Source organism: Cryptomeria japonica, chromosome 11 (assembly GCF_030272615.1).
Source record: "Cryptomeria japonica chromosome 11, Sugi_1.0, whole genome shotgun sequence".
NCBI lineage: Eukaryota > Viridiplantae > Streptophyta > Pinopsida > Cupressales > Cupressaceae > Cryptomeria > Cryptomeria japonica.
In genome coordinates this window covers 661,392,516-661,417,814 of record NC_081415.1, presented here as the reverse complement: position 1 = coordinate 661,417,814, position 25,299 = coordinate 661,392,516, and the positions used below count along the sequence as shown (strand labels likewise).

General features: G+C 36.0%; 1 protein-coding gene across 1 annotated transcript in view; it reads right to left on the bottom strand.

The window, feature by feature from the left end:
- The window catches only part of LOC131065114 (exocyst complex component EXO70A1), a 53,636-nt gene extending 29,535 nt beyond the window's left edge, over positions 1 to 24,101 (bottom strand). The window contains exons 1-6 of the mRNA XM_057999527.2: positions 23,675 to 24,101; positions 20,725 to 20,820; positions 15,274 to 15,479; positions 14,438 to 14,686; positions 4,010 to 4,148; positions 3,676 to 3,888 (exon numbers count right to left, since the gene is read on the bottom strand). Coding sequence (XP_057855510.2) covers positions 3,676 to 3,888; positions 4,010 to 4,148; positions 14,438 to 14,686; positions 15,274 to 15,479; positions 20,725 to 20,820; positions 23,675 to 23,878 — 1,107 coding nt within the window. The 5' untranslated portion in view covers positions 23,879 to 24,101. The remainder of the gene's footprint in view (positions 1 to 3,675; positions 3,889 to 4,009; positions 4,149 to 14,437; positions 14,687 to 15,273; positions 15,480 to 20,724; positions 20,821 to 23,674) is intronic.
- Between the last annotated feature and the right edge of the window lie 1,198 nt (positions 24,102 to 25,299).

The window sequence follows — 25,299 nt, the reverse complement described above, 5'->3', positions numbered from 1 at the left end:
TGAGTCACAATGGCATACAAATATGTCATTTATTTTCTTAATTTGACAATAACAGAATAATTGTGGTAAACAACTTGATGACTAAATCGTAAAAGGAATGCTCCATCTGCATATTCAAATGCATAAATGTCTATCTCAAACGGTTTTTCAAGATCAAGTAGTACAAGTACAAGCACTGGCTTGCAACAAAATATGCACTTCAATTCCTCAATGATTTTATTACGACAATTGACCAGCTTATGTTTTCCTTACCACCACCTTTGCTGACTTGATTAAAGGCCCAGGTGATGTGAGAGAAATCGTGTACAAATTTCCTATATAAATTTGCCAACTTCAAGAAACTGAGAAGTTTTGTGACAATCTTTAGTGTAAGTAATTCTTGAATGACACAAATTGGGATCAGGGCTGCAGTACTCCATATGGATCAACAACTTATCCATCATAGTAACGAGCATTTCAAGATTTGTATACTACTTGTGGTGCCACAAAGTGTGGAGAACTTGTTGAGTGCGATTCAAATATCCTTCTTATGTTCTACTAAAAATGGATATGTTACGTAGGTAGACAATAACAAAGGATATCGTAAAGCACACTAAGATTTCATTCGTCATCAACATGAATGTTATGGGAGCAATGGTCAAGCCAAATACATAAAAACCATCTTTTCCATGTATGCAATTTTCTGATTATTAGAAGATTCATCATTAATCTCAAGATACCTTGGTTTAAAATCTATCCTAGTAAAGAAGTTTGTCGGCTGAGCTGGTCTAGTAGGTCTTGTATTCTTAAATTGTACCGTAATCCAGTTCAAGGCTTTGTGCCAGATACATAAACTCTATTTTTCTTACTTTGGCATAAGCAATATTAGGCTGTTACAATGTGAAAGCTGTGATAGATGTGTCTGTAATTCACAAGTTCCCAAATAAGTTCTTTTATCTCTTTATCCTCCAGGAATGAGACATAGTAAAGGAACCCATAGAAAGAGGTAGTCATTGTATTAGGTCCATAGTATGCCTTACCAAATAATGTTTATGTAATTTAGTTGGAATTGGAAAAATTTCTCATTTTCCATTAGTTTTTGGTTCAATGTTCTCAGTACTATACAGATGTCATTATGTTTAGATCTAACCATCAAGAGAAAAAACTTCTTGCTAGAACTAACCACCTTCTTACATTGCTTGGCACTAACGAATAAGTGAATGCTTAGGTACTACTTCTGAAAGGAGTTGAGCTGGCTGTTATTCCCAAAAGATGCACCTATTCAAGAAACCGTTACCACCATCCTAGTTAAGGATCTCATAGGAGGCTGTTAAACCATGCCATTAATCCCAAGGGAAGACAGTGGACACAATCCAACAATTTCCACCTTAGTGTTATCTGAGGGGATTCTGTGACCTCGCTCTAATACCACTTGAAGGGAGTTGAGCTGGTTGTTTCTCCCAAAAGATGCACCTGTTTAGGAAACTGCTACCATCCCAGTTGAGGATCTGACAAGAGGTTGTTAAACCATATCATTAATCCCAAGGGAAGATGCTGGACACGTTCCAACAACTTCTGCTATGCACTATCTGTCAACCCACATCTATGGAATCAATTCTATGATTCTGCTTCACAGATTGCATGACATTGGTAAAGATATAATTTCCCAAGTAAACATTACACACCTCTAGTGGCACAATGCCACAATAGACAACGTCTTGGAAAAGCATTATTTGTGTACATCAAGTGACATTAATGAAGGAAGCGCTTCTCAATACCTAAACTAAACCATTCAAAGGTGTGTGGTTAATGGTGAGGCATAGATGGCAATTTTAACCTCCAAATAGCTCTAGATGAAATTGGATCTTTCAAACTAGCATAATCTACAAGGAAGTGTATGAATTGTGCATCAAGCCAAGTGTTAGAATGAAGTAATATAGTGTACACTTTTGGGTGTCCAACAATGGCAAAGTGACTCCATGCACTCACTTTACGGGTGAGTATCAAAAAAGAGTGAAATTTTACGAAGTCTTAAAAAAAGTGATAATGTGTCCAAAAGCACATACTTCACTAGTTATGCCCAAGTTTCAAGTGGCAAGTGAACTCCTAGTGCACGTTTTGGCTTGGCATGCAACACTCCAAAACATTCTTTTGGTAAATTAATTAAGTTTCAAGTGACAGAACACCTCCAAATGCATGTTTCTCCAATCAAGACCAAAAGTGAAGTGAAAAACACCTTCAAGGAATGCGCCTTTAATGTTATATCTCACCAATTTTCATCGTAATTGACCCCTCTAGATGCACACTCGGCCACTCCTTGCCACTCAAAAGAAAAAAGAAAAAAAATGTTGAAAGTTAAATAAATAGAAAAGGAAAAGTGTCTTGAGGAAATGTTGTGGCCCAAGGAGCATTATAAATCAGTGAAGGAAGATTTCATTTTATTTGAAGCACTTAAAGCTTATGAAGCTTTGGAAGAAGAAACAAGGACTCGTGAATATTTACTGAGAAATTGAAGGTACTGCTATGATGTTCTGCAACAGATTTCAGCAGTTTTTGACAACTTCATGTCAAGCACCAAGCAATTTCCAGCTTGTCCTCTACAGCTTGACACCATAAAAATCTCTACATTCAAGTGCTAAGGTTTTATCCTTTCACAAAGGTTAGAGGCTTTATTTTTAGCAATTTTCTTGAGCTGATTTGGGTAAAGTATCAGGCATCCATGATTGCTAATTTTTCAAGCCTAAAACAAGCACTTGTATGGCACTTCTGTGACAGCCATTTCAGCAGTTTCTTACAGCAGTGGTGATCAAATACAAAAAGCAGCAGTTATAATTTTCAATTTGGCTAAGGCAGAAAAGATTTTATTTCAAAAATGGATTTCCAAGAGAGCAAGTGTTAGACCCGAATTCTGTTTTGATTAATAAACGTCAATCCATCAAAGCCACAGTAACAGGTCATGTCAATGTCCTTGATTTACCCTTGGTGAAAAGATTAAAAAAGGTAGTGAATTTGTCAAAAGACCAAGGGGCCAGTGGGTTAATACATGCCATTTGGATTGCAAACATTTGAGGAAACCCAGATTGTTGATTGAGACAAATGTGAAAAAGAATAAAACAACAATTCAGAAAAGTGTCAAAAAGAATTAGGGACAAAATGGTTGCTTGAACAATGCGAATAGTAGGGATTCTAATCAAAAGAACTCACCATTTTGAAAAATATGAGGTAATAGGAATTCTACCTTTCAAATTTCTTGATACTGTCAGATCAAAACAAGTTTTGGTTCAAATAGGTAAATGAAATTACTAAAATTAGGCACATGACATTTTTAATATATATCTTCACACAATTCAAGATTAGAGAAACTGCAGAAAGTAACAAATTATTCTCAACTAGTCTGAAGCAAAACAGTCAATGGGACAAAACACTAACATCATATATAATACATCAAACAGAGCATACGACACACCTGCAGGTTGCATATACTTAATAGGCATAATTAACTGACAAAAATCAAAATCATACTAATATGTAGAACACTTAATCATATAAAGTAGAGATTGTAAGCAATAAGAAAATGCTTATGCATAATATGATAATACTACAATAACAGTTCACTTCTTCATAGATATTGATTTTAGATATGCATGCGTTTCATACCAAAGAGGTAAAACACATAAGATGCTTTGGTAATAATACCTCTGGTAACAGCTCTCGCATTGTTTCATACATGTCGAGCAGTACAAATAACTTTTCCGGAGACCTCTTGCTTTTCGCAATTGCTTCTCCAAAACTCAACAACATTATAACACTGTTTGTTGTTACTTCAGCAAAGCACTGATCTTTCAAGGGATCTAAATCTTCAAATATTTGGTCACAAACTTTACGTTCCCCTGCAAATAACAGCTTCACCTGTATGAAATCCAAATCAACCAAACAGAAATCAGTATTATGAACAAGAAAAACACTAAAAACCAATTTCTTGAAGGCAAATTTAGATCTTCAAAGGTCACAACATGGGAAAACAACTTACAGCTATGCGCATAAAGTGGATCCAATTACCAATCTTCCCCTCTAGCACTTCCCATTGCATCTTTTGCACGTCATCTTTACTCAGTTTTTCTACTCCAAGTTTTCTAAGGCTTTGCTCCAAAACAGAAGCTCTTGTGTCCCTGAATAATCAACTTCTTTTAAGAGGAGAATTTCATGGGGGGAAGCATTTTAAGAATATATCATGTAAACATCCATAAAATTTCATTCTGAATACATCAAGAGTGTAGCATCTTTTTTAATTATCAGTCACATCGACCACACTTCTCAAACTATTGTAGATAATATGAATGTTAATGTGTTGTAGATCACTTATGGAGATTTAGAAGATAATCTTCTCGTTTGTGAAAGATATTTTCCATTCTGTTAAATGGCATATCCACCATGTAAAGTATTTCCTGCAATCAACTAGAGAAAGATTTACCATACGATCAGAAAATCACAACATTTAATAAGCATGGATATCTCTCTGATTGCTTGAGTATGATCCACTACATTCCTAGGTTTTGATTTTAGTGATTGAATTTCAGAGAGCAGAGAGCAGTATATTATTGAGAGGAAGCAAAAATATATACATGGCAACATGACAATAAACAGTTCCAAAGAGGAAACAGATCATCTACCCATCCAACCAATTAATGTTAAATAGAATGTTTGATTATCATCATTAACTAATTATTATAATATGTAATACAATGATGTAATAGTATATGATTACATTGCAACAAACCCTCCTTATTATATCATATGCTCAAGAGAACAAATCAAGAAAGTGTGACAATGCTAGAGTTGGATATGCTGCTATTGGACATGTTCCCAAATGAATTGGCCCTAAGCCTCAATGTGTTTGGTGTGTTCATGAATAATTGTAATCTGAACAAGCTTCAACACAATTTGATTGTCACCTATGTCACAAGGTTCGAGTTCGAATTCGAATTCGGCAACAATAAAATTCGGATGAAATTCGAGGAAAAAATTCAGGAAAAAAAATTCGAATTAAATTCGACTAATATAAATAATTATTAATTAAATTTGAATATATTATAATATAAATAAGTTTAAAATTTAAACTTAAAATATTATTACTATATAAATCATAAATATATTAAAATACAACTTTAATATATATATATATATATATATATATATATATTTGATATATTATATATGCCTAGCAGGAAGACATATCTTAACATACGTTAGAAAATTTAACATATATATTAATTTACGTATGACTTTAATATGAATTTGATTTACATATCTAAACACGTACAGGAAGACTCTAATACGACTTTAATTTACATAAGATGTTTGAACACATATATAAAAAATGCCGAGTCAAAATATTGCAAAATATGCTTCGACACAGGAAAATTTCATCTGTTTGTGCTCAGCGGCTTCAACTATGCACAAACTTAGGCCTCGCTTGAGTATGAGAAGTGACGACCGGCAATATTTTTTCCATCTCGAACCCCCGCATCCCTGCTACAAGGATTTCTGTGTCTGTTCCTGGAACTATCGAAATGGGAAATAAACTGAATTGGAGCTGTAAAAAAGATACCTTTTGAATACGTTTTTCTGAAAAAAATTATGCCATATACCTGTTCGAATATATGATGAATTTCAACGAATTTTAAGTCATGTTTTGAAGTTCGCCAAATTTCGAACTTCATGGTTGAAATTCGGCGAACTCTGTGACTTAAATTGTCACAAAACAAAGCTGCAGGATTTGTCTCAACAACACCCAAGCTTGTCAAAACACAACATAACTATAACTATATCACCTCACAAACAACTCCACTTGCGGCACATTATTTTGCCTCTTTGGAAGAGTAAGCAACAGTGATTTAATTTTTGCTCCCCCATGATATCAAACTAGATCCCAAAAAAACCTGAAGTGGACTTCCTATCATCCACAGAACTTGCACAGTCCACATCCATGTATCCTTAGAAATATTTCCAGTTCATTTATATTCCGTCATATTCCACTATACTGCAAATGTATCTCAAAAGTTAAAACACATTGTCAACATTAGGTTCCTTCATACACCTACAGAGATAGTCGATAGCATTGTTAATATCGAACTTGGCAAGGTCAAGTAAATGAGACTCTTAATCAATTGATAATAAATAGTAGCATTCACTTGAGGTGATGGATCATTGCAGAAAAGATCAATCTTCTCTACATGGGAGTTGAAATAGGCTTGCAATCTTCCATAATGAATATCCCAAACAATGTCTTGGCATATTTCATTGGAGAGAAAACTATGAATCTTCTATTTCCATACTTCAAGTTCAAGACAAAAATGTAGGAGCCCAAGAAATGACATGTCAAACTACCATTTTGAGATCATTCTTTGTCGTTGCAATCATTTGCAAAGAACTCCTTAAGATAACTAGATCATCAACATATGTATTCACTATCACAATCTCCCCCCTTGCACTTTGAGGTAGAAATTAAGTTCATATGGACTCCTAGTGAATACATATCAAGCTCAATGAGCCTACTTCAGACATTGGAGGGATTTCACAATTCGACACACTTTTGCTATTGGCCAGATGCAATAATATCCCTCAGGTTGAGTCATCTTTGAGAACTCCCTTAAGAAAGGCAATCTGGACATCCATCTAATTAATTTGCCAAGCAAACTATGTTGACATTGCCAAAACCATTCAAATACAATTGATCTTTGCTATGTAGGCAAAAGTTTCATCATAGTCAATACCTTCCCTCTAAGCGTAACCCTTAGCCACAAGTTGGCTTTTGTACTTTTTCAATCCTATCATGTGCCTTAAATTTGATTCTAAAGACCCATTTCCATCCAATTACTTTCTTCCCTACTAGAAGATCAACAAGTTCCCATGTGTTGTTCCTAAACAATGCCTCATATTTTGCATCTATGGCATCTTTCCAAGGTGGTGACTCAAGAGCTTGCTTCATGGTTTATGGTTTAGAACTCCAAATAACTATGCAAATTAAAGCCAAACTTACTTCCTCGTAAGATTTGTTGTGAACCTTTGGTCTAGTGTTAGATTTATTTTCAACATCTATCATTGCATCCTTCATCATTTAGGAATCTTCTTAAGCATAGGAGATGAGGATTGAGGTTGAGATAGAGACAAAGCCAGATACCCTAAAGCTAAGATGCTCCAAAGCCAATTTTGTATGGCTCCTTCATGAAGTGTTGCACACTATAACACTTGTCTTGTGCAGTATCATATCACTGCTCCATATTCTCATTATCAAAATACAACCCAAAAACAAACCAAAAAGCACAATTCCTCCATTTTTGTGGTGAAGGCCAACGGTATTAATAGTTCATGATAAATGTGCATGCATAAGAATCTCCCCGCTAACTGAAAATCTAGGGTAGGAAGCATGTCACTGTTGTGACGTTTTCACACATCGCCCCATTGCAAATGGGGACCCATGTTTTTTTTTGCTTTTTAGGGTTTGTTTTCTAGGTTTTTTAGGGTTTTGTTAGTTGGCCTTTGCATTTTTGAGTGCTGTCGGGGTGATCATAGGATAGCAAGTCCGGCTTGAGTAAGGTCCTGATCCTGAAATTTGGCTAAGTCTGGAATGTCCTGATCCTGAATTTGACTAAGTCTGGAAACTGAAAAAACCTCCAAAAACTAGATTTTGCAATATAACTCCTAGAGGTCTGAAACCACTCTCAAACATCCTGAAAGTATATATGGAATATAACTTAAAGTATAAGTGACATTTCCTTCTTCACTTATACTTAAATGTTATATTCCATAAAAATTATCCTGATAGAGAGTGCGAAATGCCAAATTTCGCTCGTGTCCTTCTCCAAGGGTCCAGAGCGAAAAGCGCTCCTGTCCCTCTCCAAGGGACCAAGGCGAATCGCTCGTGTCCCTCACCAAGGGACCAGAGCGAAAATGCTTAGTTGAGCCATTCCTGACCTTGTTTGGACGAATCGAGACATCATAGGCATGGTGAAGGACGAAATGAGCATGATAGAGCATCCAGACTTGATCAAAAACAATGAAATGATGAAGTTTTTGCCTAGAGGGTCAAATTCGCTCCTGTCCCTCACTGAAGGACCAGAGCGAAATTCTTCACAAGGTACGATCTCGGCAAAGATCAAGCAAGTTTTATGTTTGAAGGCAAGAAAGAGGGCAAGTTGAACCTATTGAAGATAAATTGAAGATTGCCAAACATCAACAAGCGACCCAAATGTCCTAGTTCGCTCTTGTCCCTCAGGGAGGGACCAGAGCGATTTTTGTTTTAGATGATTTTCTTGCCAAGTTACAATGAATTCCAAGGCATGGATGAATGAAAGGGGACATTACGAGACCGTTGAAGATAATTTGCGAAGATGATAAAGTGAGATGAGGCCCACAAGAGCAAGATCGCTCCTGTCCCTCTCCAAGGGACCAGGGCGATATGATGATTATATTGCCGTCCCTCCAAATTCAAGACACTCCAAGGCGAAGAACAAGGTGGCAAGGACGTCTTAAGGCATCTTCGTCAAACACAAAGCATCAAAGGTCATCAACATTGAAAGATTTGCACTAAAATATCCCAGTTCACTCCTGTCCCTCAGGAAGGGACCAGAGCGAAATTTGCATAAAGGCATAAAATTTGAAAGTTTATCAAGCATCAAGTGATCACGAAGGATCAAGGAACTTTATTTTGCACGATGATAGCGATGACAAGTTGAACGAGGCAATGACAAGCTCAACATCATGAAGTTCGCTCCTGTCCCTCAGGAAGGGACCAGAGCGATGTTGAATATATTTGCTAATTCATGCAAAAATCACGTTGAGTCAATGTTTTGCAAGGTCATACAAGGTATAAGGTGTCATTTGAAGATGATTTACAAAGGTTCCAAACGTCAAAATGCTATCAATTAAGCTAAGGAACTCATATCGCTCCTGTCCTTTGGACAAGGACCAAGGCGATTTTTACTAAAACACTCATGTTCCGACAAAATCCAGACAATGCAAGGATAGCTAAGGTCAAGGACGTCCTTTAAGAGGCAATGAACGAGGAACCAAGGATGAAAGATGACACGTTTTGGCTAGAGCTTCAGGATCGCTCCTGTCCCTCTCCAAGGGACAAGGGCGATATTCCTCCTAACATCAAATACGCCTCGTTGAATTCAAGTGAAACGAAAGTGGGATGAAGGAATAACATTGTTTGTCCCTCACAAGGAAAATTGGAGATCGAAGATGCAAGGTCAAGGAGAAACAATGGAGATCGCTCCTATCCCTCTCCAAGGGACCAGGGTGATAATGGTCATGAGATACATTTATTCACACATGCAAGTCAATCAAACTTGAAGGACCCAGCTAAAATGTCGATTTGAACGTAAGGATCAAGATTTTGGACGTCAAAAATGCAAGGATCAAGGCCAAATTGATGGATCGCTCCTGTCCCTCAGTCAGGGACCAGGGCGATGAGGTACGTATCCTTCATCTTCAAAATTTAGCGCTCAAACAAATTTGTTTGAATTTATTTTTTAAATGCTAAATTTCGATATGCTTTGAAACTCAATTTATTAGCATTTAAATATTGCATTTAAATGTTAATTAATTATTTTGCCTTGTAAAAAAAAAATCGAAGTTCATTAATTAAAAAACGATGGCAAATTAATTAATTATTATGGAGCACTTAGTATTTATTTATTTTGTCAAGGTCGGCTTTGTTATTTGTTTAAAAATCGTTTAAATTGCCTTATTAATTACCAAGTCGGCCTCAATGAATTGATGGTGTAAGCGCTTATATAAGGGGGGTGAAAGATTTCATTTTTACATCACCATTTTATCATTCAAATGCTATCAAAGAGAGAAGTGCGAAGTTGTATTCAAAGGAGCGAATTTTATTTCAAAGCAAGGTGGTGCGAACTTGAAGTTTCCATTTGAGCGAAGTTGCCTAGGACGTCAAAGACGTATCAAAGATGGCGAAATTGCTAACTTGAAGATGAGATCACATCCAAGACATCCCCAAGGGTGGCGAATTGATAAAGAGGACGTTCATTATCCTTCAAGATCAAGTCAAAGGCTTCAAATTTTGATTTTTGCCTAGGCAATCCTTGTTTTGCATTCTAGAGTTAGTTCTATAGTGAGGTATGGCGATTTGGTTTTATTGTTTTAATTTTGAATTTTGATCGTCATAGCCTTAAATTGTGAATTTTGAAATTTTGAATTTCAATAAGCTCAATCGTTTTTTAGGAAATGATAATTCAAGGGCTTATCATGAAGTTTCCTAAAATTAATTTAATCTATGCTATTCATTGCAAAATCATGTTACTAATTTTGAAATGATTGTGCAGGCATCAAATGGAGATCTCATCAAGGGAAATCAAGCCGGATCAAGGACGGTCTTCGCCAGGACATGGGCGACCTCTCTCAATCCAGCGTTCCGAGGCGAGGTACATCATCATCTTGCAAATCAAGGACAAAAGGAGTTAGGACAAGAGTTAATTAAAGATAGCCTCTCAACGACATCCAAATTGAATATCTAGCAAGCTACAAGTGTCAGATGAGGTGGCATCCTAGTCATCGCTCCTCCAGTCAGTGTGGTCCACCTCAGCATGTCCAGATTCAATGTACTTAACTCATGGAAGGTGGCACAAACTCCGATGTACCTACCCCGGCTATCCATTGGTCGATTTTTCTAGAGGGGACATGTGTCCAAGCAATACAATTTTATCATTGGTCAAGCATTAAATGTTATGTAATGGTTGTAACAAACCCTAATTAGGGTTTTCATTGTTGAATCTTGGCCATTGATCTTGAATTGATCTAAGCCATCAAATTGTATTGTGGGCACTATATAAGCCCAGGCATTTCATTTGTAAAGGCTAATTAGCAATTGTTAGAGATAGTTTGTAAATAGTTAGAATAGTTAGAGAATAGTTGGAAGCAATTAGAGTAGAATAGGAGGACAAGGCAAGAAATTGTTGCCATTGATTGTAAACAAACTCCATTTTCATTGAAGTAATGGTGAAATATGTCGTTTTCTTGCAATTTGCATGGTTTCTTGTTGAGTCTTCAATCCTAGATGGTAAATGATTAGATGAATGGAGGAAATGCGATTGATTAATGGTGGAATTCGTACATCCATACTACTAGCAGTTTGTTGATTGCAGACTTGCCTTGCGTAGTCAACTGGAATCATTCAGCCTAAGCTCAATTTCAATTTGTCGCTTCTTCATTGATATGCATCAACTTGATGGTGTCTATGCCTGTGGTGATGATTTGAACATCATAAAGCTTCCCTTAGAAGATCGCACTAGCCTTGTGTAGATGTTCCATTGATGTCAAAACAAGATCTAGTTAGAGTTTCATCAAAAATCAAGTCATTGCTCCTACATTCTTAGTATTAGGATTAGATCCTCTCTTCGCCCTTATCCTTTTTTCATTCTTTTTTCCAAATCTAAGTTAGTAAGAGCCTGTGTCCAGCAAAGCAGATCGGAAGTTCAATCATCACATGTAAGTCCCCTTGTGATCCCAGCAAATCACATCATACCACTGGAGCTTGTCCACACGTAGAGACCCTACTAAAAGAACCTTGGAGTCTACCTAACTGATCCTTTTTGCAGATCTTCAGCAGTTAGAGACTATTTTCTCAAGAGAGGATAAGATGCCTATTGGTATTTTATTCTGTGTATGATGGTGTACAAAATACACGTCAACAGTCACACACATGTATGTATTTGTTCCTCCACCAGCATAGAAAGTCACATTTCTTTCCTTGTTGGATTGAAGTAAAGTAAAATAAAAATTCAGTAATCAGTTACCTAATTTACTTCTAAGAAACAAACACATTAACCATGACGAATGCATATTCCTATAGCACAATGATAGCCATTCTTCAGCCAATTTGCCTAAAAAGAAGATAAGTTGGCCACACGAATAAATATCTTTATAGCACAAAGATGACTACTTTTATTTATTCAAAGCAAGAAGAGTGACTCCAAGCATAAACCTACATGAAGGTGCACTATAGCTATCCCTGGTATCACTTCCTTCTTTTCCTTGGGCAAGGGCCTCTTTAGGGCAATTTTTTTAAGTTTCTCCATTGAGAAGATGGCTGCGATTCTACTTGTGAAAGTTTCTATCTTTCATCCCACTTAACATTTTTTTCACTCACATTTATTTAATAACTCACCTTTAAGTAGCTATATTGTATGGCAATGTAATAGTTTTATTGTAGAGATTGAACTTTCATTCCTGAATGTTTCTCCCTTTCATCCTGCTTAACATTTTATTCCCTTGCATTTGTCGGAATATTTTCTTCTAAAACGTGTCATATTTTCAGTTTTTCTAATGGTGTAGCTATGAACCTAAATGAGGCTGGACCTTATTATATTTACATTTATATGTTTTCCAATACAATGTGGCCATTTTCTATTGTGGATTTGTTTGCTTCAAATCAAACATTTAAAATTCTTATTGTCTTTCATTTACTGATACTTAGAAGTGTGAATGCACAATGTTCATTGTTCATGTCACCTTTTGTGAGTATTTTTCCATCTCTGCTGGCATGAAAGGTGCTGAGGTGTCTGCCTCAATTGAGGCCATTTCATTTGCACAAGCATGCAATGTATCATGAGGAAACTTGGCCTCGTTTGGTGATCTACAACTTTCACATTTTTCAAATTCATTTCCCTGTTTTTACACTTGAGCAGATGCCTACCTAGGGGAAAAGAGACTTCTAATCTTACTGATTGTGCATTTCCAGATAGGGGACGTTTCCGATATTCAAGGTCTTGGGGGAAACATCCTTCCCCCGCACTACCACCGCCACTGCCGCCAAGATGCTAGGGATGTCCCTAGGATTCCCTGGAGTCCCCTGATTGTCTTGGGGACGCCTAAGAGTCTCCCATGGCCCCTTGCTAGAAACTCCAACTAATGTTTAAAAACGATAATAAAATTGTAAAAATGACATTATAAAGGTTTGTGAGATTTTGCAGGCCTTCTTTGTGCTTGTTGACCCCATACCTTGCAAGGGGCATTGCCCCACAATCCCGATAGGGATTCTACCCCCAAACCCCCACAAGGGGCACTGCCCCTTGACCTTGTTGGCAGCTGTGCCCCCACCCACCATCATCATTGTTAATACAATCATTGTCATGTTTTTTATGTTTATTAGTTTAAAATTCACTTAGCATGCCAAATTTTCGTTTGCAATTCTTATACTTATGATTGGTTTGCTCCCAAAGTTCCAAAATTCTGCCCACCATTGTTAATGTTCAAATTTCAATGCAATCATTGTCATGTTTTTAATGCTTTTTAGTTTACCCTTTACATAGTATGCCAAAGTTTCATTTGTAATTCTTATACTTATTCCTTACACATCTTTTTATAACTAATTTTTCAAGTACTATATGTATTTGTCCGACCCCCACCGCCATCTCCATGTCATCCCCAAACTTAGGCCCTTGGTCACCCCACCCACGAAACTTGTCCCCCCATCAGGCAACTCCATGGAACTAAGATAGATATGGATCTGGTGTGTCCCCTTCCAAACTACAATAAGAAAGAATCGAGTGGGAGCAATCAATAGACTATGAATGCATTCACTTCTGTTGCATTTTTGCCATGAATATGGGCATAGAAGAAAGCCAAAAGAAGTTTAATAATTCAAAACTAAAAACCCAGTCAATTGCACATACATAAAGTAAACATGCAAACGTGGTGGAGGCAAACATATTGGTACCATGTCTTTGTCGTGTTCAAGTACAAGGCCACACTGTGCCAAGCACATAAGAGGAACTGTACAAGGAACCACTTGACTTGGACCTTTGCATCTCTCTAAAGGAAGCATGTTTTGAAAGCATATAATCAGCTAAAATAAAATCATTACAACAGCCTGAAGCAAATCATATTGAAACATCTTTACTATCATAACTTGATGACTATTATTCATACACCAGTAGATTGTCTGAATTTTCATGTGGTCTAGCAAAGAAGATTCTGACAAGTGCAGGTGCTTAAAAGGCATTAGCAATATTTTCACTTGACCCAAAGCACAAAAAAATCTCATGACTTATGTTTTCTAGAACCATGAAGTATTTGCACAAACTTGCAAAGTTTATCCAAAGAAGCATCAATCTTATCCCATACACAATTCTACCTGCACAGTCAAATCAACGTGATTACATTTTAGTGTCCTATGCCAAAATAATAAACACTTGACTTCCAATCTACATTAGTTATGAGTTGTATAAAAATCAAGCCATTGTTTACAAAGATAATACTGATGGAAGATATTGACATCACTTCAAAACAGGCTGAAAACAACCAAGAGTTCCACCAAACACTTCCAAACCATGCCCTCGAATTTTGATACCATATGACAGATAAAGCAGGTAACATGAAGAGACTGAGAAGGAAAAAGGAAAAAAAAAAAAATTAAAAATCCAGCTAGACCTACCTGTAAATTTTTAAGCACTGCTGACCATGTCCCGCCTCCTCCATCCGCTGGGCCAAATCATGTAGCTGCGGGATTATTCTAGGAGGAATCAATGTGGGAAGTGTATATGCGGATCCCTCAGTGCCTTTTGCAATTTGTTCAGTATGATTTTTCTTAACACTGTGATCCCCAAGATTCCCAGGAGATCCTGTTGAAGGCCTCAAGGAATTTGGAAGACATTCAAACAAGCGTTCAGGTTCGACAACTTTGCTGTGATAAGAATTCAACATATACAATCACTCTTCAAGTCAGCATATAATTATAAAAACGGGACATAACTCTATTCTTAACTTCTTTATTATTTTTACTGTTTACGATGTACCAAGGATTTAGATTTAGATGTTCACAACCTCATGTCATAAATGTCCCCCTCATTATGTGATGTTTGTTCTACTTATATGTCAGTTTTACACATAAATAGTAAGCTCTTCAGTTAAAAATGGCATAGCTTTCGAGTTCTTTTTCTATTGAAAGTCTATCCAGCATGCATTGTGCATTAGAAATCCAACGAAATCAAACTCTAAATATTTCAATTTTACAATGCTTGTTGATCCATGCCACTAAAGCATGACCTGATATAAATAATCTCCACATTAAATAATTCAATTGCACTTGTTGGAATGACCAATCAGCAAATTCTAACAAGGATAAATAAAGAACTAATAGAATAGCCAGAAATAAATTATTATCACTTCACCTGGCAAACATGAAACACCTTATAGATGTAACAAGATGAGTAGAAAAGCCAATATAAACATAAGAAAATACCTAGCAGTACAACTAGTGAGAAAACAAACCTGTAAGCAGATAGAAGTTGCTTAAACTCTTCTTCAAGCTTTAGCATTGCCTTAGCAAGTAAACTATTTGCATTTGTGAGAACTCCATCACTACTCTTGAAGCTTTTGTTGCAGTTGAAAAATTCAACATTATCATGCAGTTGATCAACTGCAGCTAGATAACTTTCAAGATCTTCCATAGGACCTTTCATAATCTTAGCTTCCACCTATTTAACCAGAAAGACAATTGCTAAAATATGAACCAAAACTCCACGTGTATTTGCTAAAATATGAGCCAAAACTCCATGTGTATTTGAGTTCACAATAACATGTTAGTGATAATAATCAAGTGACAAAAAATCATACAGTGAATTATGCAATAACATGGAAAACGTATCTGGAATAGCAATGTTAAATGAATAAGGGCATCTATATCAGGAGGCCTAGCAACTCAGTAATCCTATTATATAGAGAGATATCAATAGATGTTCAAAATCATTTTTATGATATTTTAATTGCTTATTGGAGAATGTGAAAACCGATAAAGATGTGTAGCGTACTATTGAAAGGCAAATCTTATAAATATTGAGTATTTGAAAGGTCAAAGCATACAAAAATTGGCTTTGAATAGTAAAATTAAATATATGCTAATAAAAAATGATTGGAAAGTATTGTGTAGCAGATAAGCCTAGTAAGGTTATCCATTGTGACAAACTATTTTCATTATTAGCAATACCATCACCAAGTGGAATCTTCCATGCAGGTAAGGAAATAAGGGAGCTCTTACTGATGAACATTTTAGTTCCAATTCGCTTAATTTCATCTCTAATTTGCATCTATGGAATCTCCTTCAATATTATGGCATGTTAACCTGGAGTAATGGACAAAAAGGAAAATATTTTATTGCAGATATATAGCTAAATTATTAAAAAATATTATGTATTAAGTGATTGGATCCAAATTTAATCCTACAGTCTAACATCCTCCAAAATATTGGGGTAGATCATTTGCCCATTTTTTTGGTGAAGAGAACCATCCACCTATAAATAGCCTTTTCCCATTGAAAAATTGTAGATGACTAAACCTAATTTAGATAGTTCCAAAAAATGTGGTTGACAGACCGACCACCAAGAAAAAGATTGAAATTTTTCAATGTAGTTCAAAATGGTAAGGGAATTGACTTATTGAGCCTTAAGAAAGAAAGAAAGGTATCAAGTTCAACCAATAAAAGAAAATAAAGCAATGGGACAGAAAATTAAAATCTGTTATACGTAACTAAACGTACAGAACAAAGAAAAGTGAACAACACAATGAGGGTTAAACCATTTAATCATCGGTCCAGAAGACATGGCACAAGTATAAATAGAATGCAAAAGAAGAGACCCTCAAAGAGGCATGGAGCTAATGATGATCCAGCAAGAGAGCCCAAAATTGTCACAGGGAACAGAATATTCAATGAAATAATCATTTATCACAATGAAAGAGCCCAAGCAAGATCAAAGAATGCTTGCAGGAAAAATTCCAAAGCTGAGGATCTAGAGTACGTATCCCTAGAAAGAAGTTAAATAGTCTACCTCGAGCCTCTCCTAACATCCAAGGCCAATGAAACCCTGGTAGCTAAGAAAAGACTAGAAAAATATGACTTATGCTGCAGGCAAGGGGAAGCCCCTCGACACTGAAACAATGAAATCCACCCGCCTAGAATAAAGCCAGAGGATTGGAGAGCTCTCAGAGAATTTTGTCTCCTTGAACTTTCTCCCTCTGGCCATGAATAAGTTGTGTACATGGAATGCTTAAAGCCTAAATCCATGTGGTGGACTGAAAGAAGGAAGAATTAACCTGACAGCTCAAGAGTCACCTACAATATATGTGCCTACAATCACATCTGAAAGAAGAGGGCCAAGCCAGATCAAACATCGTAATAAGGAAAGGATAAACATTTACTTGAGTTCCTGTATAAAGAGTGCTTTATGATCTCCTTGGATTCATAATAGAAAACATCTAATAATAGAGAGGTTCTCAGTCCCAACCTCCTGGAGGTGCAGATATGGCACTTCTCTTAGCCCACAAGTTATGTTGGCTACTCTCACATATTTGTAGAGACCACCCCATTAGTTGGCAATCCTCAATTCATGGAGTCAGTGATGGTGCAGCTCGTCAGGTTAAATGATGATGCCTTCTACAATCTGTAAGAAATACTCTGCTAGAAAACAAACTCGAGCCCAAGTGGCTATGGATATGTCCAAATGATGATCAAATTAATTTCAAACATAACCTAAGTATTCCAAGCTCCTTAATTTAGAAAATATACCATAAACCCTGACAAAAAAATTCAAGAAACCCAAATATGTGATCAAAGCTGGAAAACAAGCACTTTCCACCTCAGAAAATTTGCAAGAACTGCAAATCCACTGCTAGAAAGTGTCCTATGTTCCACTAACTTGTTCTAATTCTTCTCTTGAGGAAAAGAAAACCCTGCAGAACACTGAAATACAGCCTTAACACTTTCATGGATTGCTGCCAATCCTAGCAGATGCAAAGAGCCAAACATTGGAGGTTTTTTAACCCAATGCTCTTGAACCATGTGTAAATTAAGTACAAAGTCCTATGATCAACTAAAAGGCAGCAAACCCACACAAAGAGTTCAATGAACAAGAACACCATTATATGGTAATGCTCTTAAGGCACCATGAACATAATATATTCATTATAGAATCAAGAATGAACAGATCATACTAAATGTGAAAGGCTGCAAACAGGTGAGAGCTTCACCCCTATATATATATATCATTTAGAAAGCACTTTGTTGGAATTTAAGAGAAGAGTCATGCTTGAAATCATCATGAGATGACCATATTAGATTTGACTTTTTGGTCGAACACCGAAAACTTGCAGAGGGCATAACATTGTTGTCCAGACTATAAATTGAGTATCATTTTTTTTCAACATCATATACTTTTTTCAAGAGGAATTCAATATTTCTATCAAAACTTACATTGTGTAGTGATACCTTGCAAATTGTGTGGTATGTTGGCAACAATAGCTTGCAGAGACCAGATAGTCTTCATATGGAATTAATATCAAGTGTCAATTCTTTTTTAATTTCATGTATTTTTCTAAGAGTAATCCAACGGTGGAGTCAAATTCTTTATATGAGGTATCAACTGGGCAGCACCTTCCAGAAGTTAATTTTGTTGTATTGCAGATTCTTTGAAGAAAATTTTGAGGTGTTGCTAGAACAACACCTCTACACAATAAATCTTGTTATAACTATAGGCAACACCATGTGGGTCACTTTATGTGATGTCCCCTACTTGATCTATTTCAATATACTAAAATTGATTGATATTCTTCAATTAGTTATTAACAAGTTCTTATTTATTTTCCTCACTAGATGCTTAATTTCATTATTCATAGTTTTTCATATAGATATCAAACCCTGCCACTACTTCAGTTTTAAGGGAGAAGCGTCTATGCATGTTACCAAAGCACTTAGAGACCAAATACAATAGGTTCCCTCAAAGTTTACAGATCCAAGCCCTTACCTATCTTGGGTCTATACCCTCAAGGCTTATGGGTCGCTGATCCCCACCCTATCTTGAGACTTAACCTATTGCTTGGATTTAGACTGCCCCTCTTTGGAACATCTCATTCCCATCTTCTTAAATACTGACAGTAATAACATGATTTAGACTATAAGTATACTAATTTCTTATGTATCATGAATATATATGAAATTAAGTATGACTGTCATACATATTGCAGTCCATATTAATATTACAATTAATTCTGCATAAGAACATTATCAGGTTTCATATATTAAAAATACATACTCAGCTCATCCCCATTCATACCACCAAGGACAAAGATGTTACTGCCTGTAACTTAATAACAGTTCTGATCTTATCAATCCATGGTGATGTTATTGGATGCTTTAGTTCCTTTCCTTTATATCTCTCAATGTGAGGGAGAGGTCACACCTCTTCATCATGCATGCCATTTGGCAAGAGACACACCCTTTCACCATTAGCACCTTTTGAAAGAGTGCAACTTTCCATTATTTCTGCCCTTTGAAAGGGACACAACCTTTCATAATCAGATCTGCACTTCTCATTTTTCAAATGAGTTTCTCTTCTCCCTTTTATATCTCATGTTTGAGGGAGTCACGACTTATCATTTCATGCCTTTTGACCTTTCATTAGCTTTAATCAAATTTTAATTATATTTAATTATATTCTTTATATTTTTATTTTTATTTTTATATTTATTCTTTTGTATTTTAATTTTTTTATTATTTATTATTTAATTATATTTCAAAGTAGGTACATTACACTTTATGGTCCAGCAACAACAGTACTTTGCACAACTCAAATTATGCTCCAACTTATAAGACATCAAATGGTCAAGAAAATAACTATGGCACAAAATTATTTTGAACAACTAAGTGTGAGAGGATCTACATGCATCAATGGGATAATCATACCATGTTTTATTCAACAATTGACCCTTCAAAAGAATCATATCATGATGCAAAAAGGAGTCACAAAAGTCTGATGCAATGATTGTCCCCGGTAGGCATGAATTTCTTGATCAAGCAGGTATCAAACAAATTCAATTAATTCATTAGACCTAGTTACTTATCAAACCCCATATGCTGGGTCAAGGGGCATGAATAGAATACTGGCTTACAAACCACACGTTGTATGTTGTCAACAAAGGAACCTAACATCGGTATTGTACATTTTGTTAACAGTGTTTACCAAATGTGAAAATAAAATACTAATTTCAATTCAACACTTTTAGGAACATTGTACTTACTATAGCGTGGAAAAAAGTCCCAGTACATAATGTATGGAGAGCTTTGTTTCCATGTGTTTCCATATCAAATCATCATGTGCTAATAAAGAAAGCTTTATACATACTCCAATAGCAGGAGAGAGAAGTTAACTCTAATATTTTATATCAAATTTCCAAATATAATGATAAAATATTTGACTTCAATTCAACACTTCAAAAAACATTATATTTAAATAGCTTGGAAATAAAAATCCTAGTAACATAATATATTAACTTTGTTTCTATGTGTGTATATTAACTTTGTTTCTATGTGTGTATCTGTATCATGTCATCATGTGCGAATGACGAGAACTCCATGAATATAACTGATTTCAATACACTTCTAGGAATATCATAAATAATATAGCTTGGAAAAAAGATCCTCATGTATAATATATAAAGAGCTTTATTTCTCTATGTGCATTCATATCATATCATAATGTGTCAATGAAAAGGGCTCCCTTCATACTCCAATAGCATGAATGTGAAGTTAACTCAAACATTCTAATATGAAATTTCCAAAAAAACTAAAGCAACTTTATTACTAAGCAACACAATAAAAAATATGACCTGTGCCAAATGATTATAAGAAACAATATAAGATCACAGTTTCATATCTTTACAACATGAACACACCTGGCGAGATATATCAAACTGTGTTAATATCACATCAGCCGCCTTCAACGTCTTGTCAATATTTTCGTGTGCTTTTCTAATAGCATGTGTGCGCACCTGTACAACAAAATGCGACACTTACAATGACATCACTAGTAAATGAGCAAAATGGCTAACTACAACTAACAAAAATACATAATGCATGCTCACTGATGACAATAAATATCAAACAAAGTTACACAACAAAGAAAAACTTGAAAATGGAAAGTGCGCAAGCACTGTCCACAAAAATAGTAGAATATATTTAAAAGTTGTAACCAATCTCTCATAAGGCCTATATGTCAAATGCATGTCAGAGGCCAATAATAATCCATTTCTTGGTTTTTTTTACACTCTACAGCAGATAATTTACATCATTAGGGAACTAATAGCAACAGAAAGCATGATGACCTCAGGAACTACAACAACCCTTACATTTCTGCACCATCAACCCTTACAATGAAGCATTGTAGAAAAAAGTACATAGATTATGCATTTCTTATCCAAACAACTCTTATATATAGTAGTTGTATCTATGTTGCGAATTCCAGTATGCAAACATTGACCATAAGTTCAAAGGCACAGTTGTTAGTATCATTGTTAAGTGTTAAGTTAGTATTAGTTGATGCATCTGTCCTCCTTACTCCCTAACTTGTTATGAATGCTTAACGTTACACATTATTTATAAAGTAATTTTTTGCCTTGAACTATTAGTTCTGCACATGTTAACTGACAGCTACAAATCCTTAGCAGATCTATATGTAGATAATTATAAGTTAATTGAGAGATTGTGCTCCTGATCTTAAACTTTTTCCAACATTTTCCCATCTCGAAATATGCAATTTTTTTGTCCCAAATGCAATTTGAAGTTGAGTGGATTTGGCAAATAGATTTGGCCTAGTCCATGTCTGGCTACACTGAATGAAGCAAAAGCACTGTACCTAAGGTAAGATGACCAGTATTTTAGAAAGGAACAGCAAAAGTAGCAAAGAATGAAGTGACTTAAAAACTGCATCCTAAACATGGTGCTAATTAAGGAACACGAAGGTCCAAAGGAGGTTGCTGCAGATCCAATTTTTAAGCCCCAGATGGTCTGATAAAAAGGTTATGGATTCTACAAATTGCAATATACTGAATTGCCCCATTTAAAAAACACAGAAGCGCCTACTTTGAAGAGGGAAGATTCCAGAAGCTACTGGAAAAGAGGCCTGACTAAAAGTAGTGTTAGATAGAAAAGAAGTTTTAGTGCTAAGTGGCAGTGGTCATCGGGGTTTTTCTGGTCCAAGTACCTACAGCTCATCATAATGGGAGAAAATTTAAGACTGTGACCCAGGTTCAAATCAGGTGGCCCTTAACTCCAATGAGCAATTATGGGCTACATTCATGTCCCAAGAAACGCATCCCCACCCCTTGGCTCCATTCCCAATTCCGTTCACATCCGCATACTATTTTCCTAATCAAGATAATATTTAGGATTTTGCCATTCTGTAGGTACTTCTAGGCATCCACTTATTGGATTCCCACATTTCACTGTCCTCTCCTCCCCACCCAAGTTGCTCTTTATGGCTCAGGTTCAGGTATGGTGGTTTGATAATGAAAAAAATTCCTGGGTCCACACAGCTGGGTGAGAATATATAAGCAAATAAAAAAAAAAAGAAGTTGAGACAAGCCATAAGACGTGGTACAGATAGTGATGTGAAAGGAGGCAGAATTCATATGATCAAAGAGATAGATTAAACCAATCATAGATTTTTGATGAAGAAATCATAAGTGTCATAGGGCAGCACATGTACCAAATTTAGGGGCACCGAGTCCATGAGCACCATAAATGCAGGACAATGAGCCCTTCCCTGATGTAACCCCAATACTTTAGCAGCTGCCATGCCCAACTCACTTTCAATCCTACCCTGCTTCACCTTACTTGTACACGCGGCTCATATTGTTTATGATTGCCGAATATATAACTGCTGTTGAGGTAAAATTAATCATGCTTTCTTGACCATGCTGTTATCGTTTCCCCTCTTTAAATCAATTCATTCTAACCCAGGCCCCAAACACATCCCAGGTGCCAGGGGTCCTGCTCGGTACATCCCTGAATTGCTCAGGTCATACCTTAGCAGAACCCACGGTCCCAAGCCATACCTTGAAGATCCATCATCAAGATTACTCTGGCAAGAAAGTGAAGATTGCAGATAGTAGTTTCACCTATATAATGTTCAAGATGCCGAGAAAAAGTAGGCTACCTAGGGAAATGCAGTTATAGTGTGTACCCTGGTACGAGTAAAGATGACAAATGGTAGGTTATGAAAATTATGTCAGATAAATTTGCAAGGAGTAATCCCCACTGTCTTTCCTGAGTTAATCTGATGACGGATAATGGAGTGCGATCAAAAACTTTGACGTAAAAATTTGTTACACGATTTCCTGCAGAAGCTTTACAACTCGCTGATATGGACTGTGAAACCTAATACTTCTAAATATCAACCTGCCAAAAGCTCCAATCCAAATTTATTTTCCTTTTATCTAAATTATCAAGATTTGATTAAGGTTTACGCTTGAGTTAAATAATGTTGACCTGCTCATGATTATTTTTTGACCGACAGTTTGAGCTAACTCACTCATCATCAGGGAAACAAAATTACCAAGCAGATGATCCACGGGAAATTTATCTTGGAAAATATTCGCCCTCAAGAAGCTTCGATCAACAGCTTTTTGATTTTAAAGGGTTAAATTTGAGTTATAATTTGTTGAGCCATTCATTTCAAGAGAACTATCTCACTCATCATCAGGAAAAAACAAATTACGAGGCAGATCGTCAACAAGAACTTGGACAATTTTAACCTGTCAAAATCTCCGATCTGTGGCATTTTGCCCCCTCTAAATTACTAAGATGTGGTTGAAAAGGGTTAAATTAGAGTTATATATCTCTGACCTGTGTAGGACGCATGGCTGTTTCGAGCGTGGAAAGGCGGTGATCGAAAGATCCGAGGATCGAAACTATTTTCTCCGTATTCTTCTCGCTTTTCAGCAAGCTTTCCCTCATCATCTGCGCTCGCTGCGCCAGGCTCTCCATTGCCAGAGGAACCCCCATTTCTGGAAAGAAATTTACACCGCAACCCTCAGAGAAACGACACATACGAAATGCTTATACTCTCAGGTGTTCATATACGCCCAACCTGCAACGCCATTTTCCCTGCCGGCATACCAGCAGCTGTAGCTATGGTGCGGTACACAGCATTTTATGGGAAGGGGCCGCGTCGCTGTCATTAGTCCACGTGGTGCCGCCGTCCATTTGCCATTCTTTGGCTGGACTCTTTCTTTCGATGTCTGGATTTTTCCTTCTTTTTTTTTTGGGAAATGATCACTTGAAGTTTGTTATGTAATTGTGATTTTGATGTTTGAATTAAGTATGTTATTTAAATTTTTAAACCTTTTAAAATGTCCCACAAATAAAGGGATAAATTTCACGCTCAGAGAGATTTGCCCTTCAAAGGCACCCAATGTTAAAATGAAGATAACATCAACGAGCGTGTACATGTTGATTTAAAAAATAATAATAAAATTCTAGCAAAGGTTTGACTGTATTTTAAATTAAAATACAAACATAGGGCCATACGACCATCAAAAACAGAAGACACTAAGGTATTTGTTAGACAAAATTGTTTCTTTTTTGGTCGAAAGCTCTATTGAAGGATATATTATAGAAAATTCAATTCAAACCTTCCCCACATTCCTTGCTTTGTAAGGAAAATTAGTTGTATGGTTTAAAAAAAAAAAAATTAGTTTTATGTTTTTCTTTTTTTTTTTAAATAGGTTTCGTGGAAAAGTTCATGGTTTTAGGCATACATATATATAGTGTGAACTTGACTCATTATAGTGTGAATTTGATTCAACTTTCTTTGCTTCATTATAATGTGTTTATATGGTTATTGTCCATACACACACCCCTATGTGTGTAGACACACACAATAGTATAGAAGAATTTGCATAAAATCAAATTAAAAAAATCAAGTTTTAATCAAAGCATAGAAGAAAACTGAACAATTTGAAGCAATGGAGGACTGCATATTTAATATGACATGACCGACTGTTTCCCACAAAAATTCAAATTTGAAAATAGCTAGCTACCACAATCGAATGCATTGCACATTCGAATTATATTATAAGACAGAATTTTCCATATCACTTTCATTACAATCCAATTCATTGCATATTTCTGACAATTCCCTTTGCACATTCCTTATGTGACTATTTGTTTGCAATATGTATGTATGTTATATATATGCATATGCATATGCATATGTATGTATGTGTGCATATGTGCAATCTATGTATATGTGCATATGTATGTAGGTGGATATGTATATGTATGTACTTATGCATTTGAATATGTATGTATGAATGTATAAGGATTGTATGCATGTTGTCAAATGTTAAAGACGATCAAAAAGTTGTTGTGCATTCAATAATGTATGGATGATTTGTTGTGACAACGTTATGCTACCTTCGATTATTACATTTTTTTGTAGGCGTGCTAGAGCATCGAGGGAAGAACCA